General features: G+C 36.1%; 1 protein-coding gene across 1 annotated transcript in view; it reads left to right on the plus strand.

The window, feature by feature from the left end:
* Positions 1-2,520, plus strand: part of LOC107722684 (GTPase IMAP family member 4-like) — an 8,201-nt gene extending 5,681 nt beyond the window's left edge. Inside the window, exons 3-4 of the mRNA XM_016531151.1 lie at positions 1,426-2,172; positions 2,240-2,520. Of these exons, the coding sequence (XP_016386637.1) occupies positions 1,426-2,172; positions 2,240-2,520 (1,028 nt within the window). The remainder of the gene's footprint in view (positions 1-1,425; positions 2,173-2,239) is intronic.
* Positions 2,521-4,865: the final 2,345 nt, after the last annotated feature.

Here is a 4,865-nt window from a genome sequence, read left to right on the forward strand (position 1 = left end):
AGATTTAAAAGAGCGGTTAAAAAAAAAAAAGAGTTTGCTGTTTAGTTTGTACTGTAAGTGTAAATTGTTTTCTAGCATGTTTAAATATGAATTGTGATTAACTTTTTAAAAATTAGTATTTGGTTAGGAGATACTGTTTTTTATTTCTTCTGCACTTCTGTACATAGTCTCCATTCTTTATATAAACAGAGAGGATCCTATATATTAACAGAGAGTTTTATTTAAAGTTTTATTATTTATTTTTTTATTATTTAAAAACTTCAGAACAAAATAAAGTTCAAATTGAATGAATCAATGAATCAATCAATCAATCAATCAATTGACCTGCAATTGACCTTACAGAACTGGGCTAATTGTTCTCAACATCCCACTTATAAATGTTGCAGGGAAATACAATTTCTTAAAAACTTCAATGGACAATTTTCAGAAACAATGCCTATTTAAAATTTTCAGAACAAAATAAAAAAAAAGTTCAAAACAAAGGACAAAAAAAAATGTTTGGTCTAAATTAATGATATATAATGTAGAATTATAGTAAAATAATACTTTATAATTATAAGGAGGGGTGAGTCACTGGCCCAACTTACCCCAAGACGTTTGGCTCAAATTACCCCACTTCTACCATTCTAACAAACTTGTATCATTCAGCAGTTTAGAGCTTAACATCTTGCTAACAGTATAGTCTCATATTATAACTTCCTAAAACATAAACACGTGTGATATTAGCTGTTCAGACACAAGAAGCATGAGTCCTTGAACATAAAGAAAATCACTCTGAACAGCAAAAAAAAAAGAAAAAAAAAAAAGTTTTTTTAAACGTAAATGTAACCTAAAATAATTTTTTAACCTAAATGTAGTTAGCAATTATTCCACAGGGTGAGTAAAATGGATAACTATTTATATCATTTTCACCAATTTTGTATAAGGTTGCCTAGAAACAAGGGGTGGCTCAACTTCCCCACAGGCTCAAATCTCTCCCCTACTTACTGAGTATCACACAGATGAATACATGAGCTGATTCACTCCATCACTGATATAAGCATACAGAGATGAAGACAGGTGATGAGTAAAAAAATGAATTTACTGTGGTAACAACTCCATTTGCTATAGAGAATTAATAAATTTGATACTTTTTTTTTACTTGAAATGTGGAATTTACATTTTTAGTCAAATGTAAGTGTTTTTGTTTCTGCAGCTGTTGTTCGTGGTTCTGCTCGCTGGAAATTCTGAAGCAAAAACAGACCCATTAACAGTAAGTCTTTATGAAGATGAACTGATTAGCATTGATAAACAACATGTGACAGCCTAATTATGGGCAGTTTTGTTCCCTCCTAACCATAAATGTCAAGCTCAAATCAAATTCAAAGTGCTCCTGCTGTTTTCTTTTGGTGATATTTGAGATCTCCCATATGATCTGTGTTTCAGTGGGTGATCTGAGGATTGTTCTTCTGGGGAAGAGCGTGTCAGAAAACAGTCGAGTGGGAAACTTCATCTTAGGACGAGCAGCGTTTGACAGTGAAGCTCCTCCAGATGTTGTAGAGAGAGTCGGAGGAAGACTGAAGGACAGACACCTGATCATCATCAACAGTCCTCAGCTGCTCCAGACAAACATCTCAGATCATCAGCTCACACAGACAGTGAGAGAGTGTGTGTATCTGTCTGATCCAGGACCTCATGTCTTCATAATCATACTGCAGTATAAAGACTTCACCGAGGAGGACCTGAGAAGAGTGAAATATATGCTGGAGAGATTCAGTGAAGAGGCCGTTAAACGCTCTATAGTGATCACCACTGATGAAGAGATGCATGATGCTGCGAGAGCTAATGAATTAATTCAGCAGCCAGGACCTCATGTGATCGTGCTGCTCCTCAAACATGAGCCGTGTTCAACAGAAGATCAAGAGTGTGTGGAGAAGGTGCTGCACTCTTTCTCTGAGCGCGTTTATCAACACACAGTGGTGCTCAGCTCACAAGAGACCACTGAAACCAGTGACATCCTACAGAACATCATTCAGAAATGTGCAAACAGACACTTCAGTCTTCAGAGGAGCAGCTCTCCTGATGATCTGCTGCAGACACTTGAGGACATTGAGAAGATGAATGACGGACGTTATCTGCACTGTGCTGAAGCTGCACAGTGTTTCACAATGAAGCAACAGAACACAGAGAGACGTGAGTGTGATGATGCTTGAAGTTCCTAGTGATGAATTAACATGTTTTAATCTTCTTCTTCTGTCAGTTTCAGAGGGTGTGAAGCTGAATCTGGTCGTGTGCGGGAGTGATGGGACATTAAAATCCTCTGTATCAGAGCAGATCCTGCAGCAGACAGACAGAAGATCAGACGTGGAGCTTCATAGTCGTCTGATCAATCTGATCAGTCTTCCAGCTCTCAATCAGCTCTCAGAGGAGGAAGTGATGTGTAAGACTCTCCACTGTGTGTCTCTCTGTGATCCTGGAGTTCATGCTTTCATCATCATTATTCCTGTTGGTCGAAATACAGACAAGATCAAGAAAAGATGAACAAGAGAACAAAAGAGGAACATGAACAAGAATGTATTATAGCAGAGAAGAAATGGAGGAATAAAGAAGCAAAGGAGCGAAAAAAATGGAAGAAAAATAAAGAACGAAAAATAAAAGAGGCTGGAAATGACAGAAAAGAGGTTCAAGGGGAAATTAAACGACAGCAGAGAGAATGGGAGGATGAAAAGAAACGACAGATGAGAGAACGAGAGAAAGAAGAAAAAAAGAGAAAAGAGAAACATGAGGAACAGCTGAGAGAAAAACAAGAAGAACTGGAGAAAATGAGAAAGAAACTTGAAAGAGAGAAAGAAGAAGAACGACAGAAGATAGAGGAGAGACGGAAAAAGAGAACAGAGAGAGAAGAAAAAGAGAGAGAATATAAAGAAAAAACTGAAATGGAAAGACATTATGAACGACTGGAGCGAGAGAGAAAAGAGGAGTGGGAGAGAAGAAAACAAGAAGATGAGAGACGAGAGGAAGAGAGAAAGATATGGGAGAAAATGATTGAATATCTGAAGCAAGAACGAGATGAAATGAAACAGAAACATAAAGAGGAAATAAAAGTCACGAAGAAGAAACATGAGGATGAAGCCAGAAAACAAGCAGAAGAACTGAATGATTTCAGAGAGAGAAAAAAGAGACAGAAAGAACAACTGAGAGAAAAACAAGAAGAACTGGAGAAAATGAGAAAGAAGTTAGAAAATGATAGAGAAGTGTATGTTCGAGAGATCACAGGGATGCGTAAAGATCTGGAAGAAGTGGAAGAAGAGAAAGATAAAGATATAAAAGAGCTGCATCAAGAAGTTAAAATAAGAATAGCGAGGAATAAAAACAGCTGTGTCTTTCAGTGGTGTTTCTGAAACATAAAGATGAAACTCAAAAATCTTTTATTGCTGCCATTTCTGTTCACTGGGATTCTATTTAAAACGCTGCAAAACTTTATATGTACATATACATGTCTCACCATTGTTTTTTTAATTTTTTTTATTCAGACACTGTTCTGAACCATTTGTGAATACTCTGTTCTTGGACCACTTCTGTTTGATATTTATGTTACCCCTTTATCGTGGGCATGGTCTCAGCTATCACTCTTATGCTGATGACCTGCAAATTTACAAATCAGCTCGCTCCGTTTCTGCTCTCCCACTTGACTCGTTAAATGCCTGTATTGTTGTCATCAAAATTTGGTTACATAGCAGTTTCCTAAAATTGAATAATGATAAAACTGAGCTTATTGTATTCGGTCCACCAACCCTCTTAAAAAAGTCTGAACTAAGTTTATCTTACGATGGGGCTATATTAATTCCTTCTCATATAATAAAAAATCGGTAGCACTTTACTTGAAGGGGTGTGCATAAGACTGACATGACACCTTCATAATCATGACATGACACATGTCATGAATATGAAGGAGGTTTTATGCATGTTTATGACAACTGTCATTAAGTGTCATTCGCTCAGTTATGTCATTTTTATTGCAAAGATGACATTGTTTGACCTAACCCTACCCCTAACCCTAACCCATAACAAAGACATCTCAAACAATGTCATCTTTCGTCTCGACTACTGTAATTCACTTCTTATTGGGCTGCCTGCTAAAACAATCGCTAGATTCGAGCCAAGAAATCTGATCATATTACCCCTTGCTCTATAATTTACATTGTTTGCCTGTTTCTGTTATCTTTTTTCCCCCAACCCTCCTCTGTCTAATGCTTTGCTGTTACATTACTGTGTATTTATGTATGTGCATGTACTGTATATTGCATTGATTCATGTTTGATGTTGTATTTTCTCCTTGTACAGTGACCTTGAACATGGGATAGGTGTATAAATAAACCATATTATTTTTATTATTATTATTATTACTGGCATTTTTATATTGCATGCATATCACTAACATGATATGAGCTTTAAAGAGTGCAAAATATTTCTTTGTTTAATTCTGTCACAGTATCTACTGTGATATAAACTTTGGTATGCACAAAATTGGAATATCGCATAAAACATTTAAGAATAAAGCACCGTTTCCATCCAGCGAGATGAAGAGAACACAAATCATCACTTCCTGATAAAAGTGGCGCAAATATCACTAAGAAAAAAGTAATTTGCTGTAGTAGGAGAAGCCACTGTGGGTCTTTTTCATATACAGTTGTGCACATAAGTTTACATACCCCTTGCAGAATATGCAAAATGTTAATAATTTTCACTAAATAAGAGGGATCATGAAAATTGCATGTTATTTTTTATTTAGTACTGTCTTGAATAAGCTATTTCACATAACAGATGTTTATACAGTGGGTACGGAAAGTATTCAGACCCCCTTAAATTTTTCACTCTTTGTTATA

Source organism: Sinocyclocheilus rhinocerous, unplaced genomic scaffold (assembly GCF_001515625.1).
Source record: "Sinocyclocheilus rhinocerous isolate Xijiao unplaced genomic scaffold, SAMN03320098_v1.1 scaffold2169, whole genome shotgun sequence".
Taxonomy (NCBI): domain Eukaryota; kingdom Metazoa; phylum Chordata; class Actinopteri; order Cypriniformes; family Cyprinidae; genus Sinocyclocheilus; species Sinocyclocheilus rhinocerous.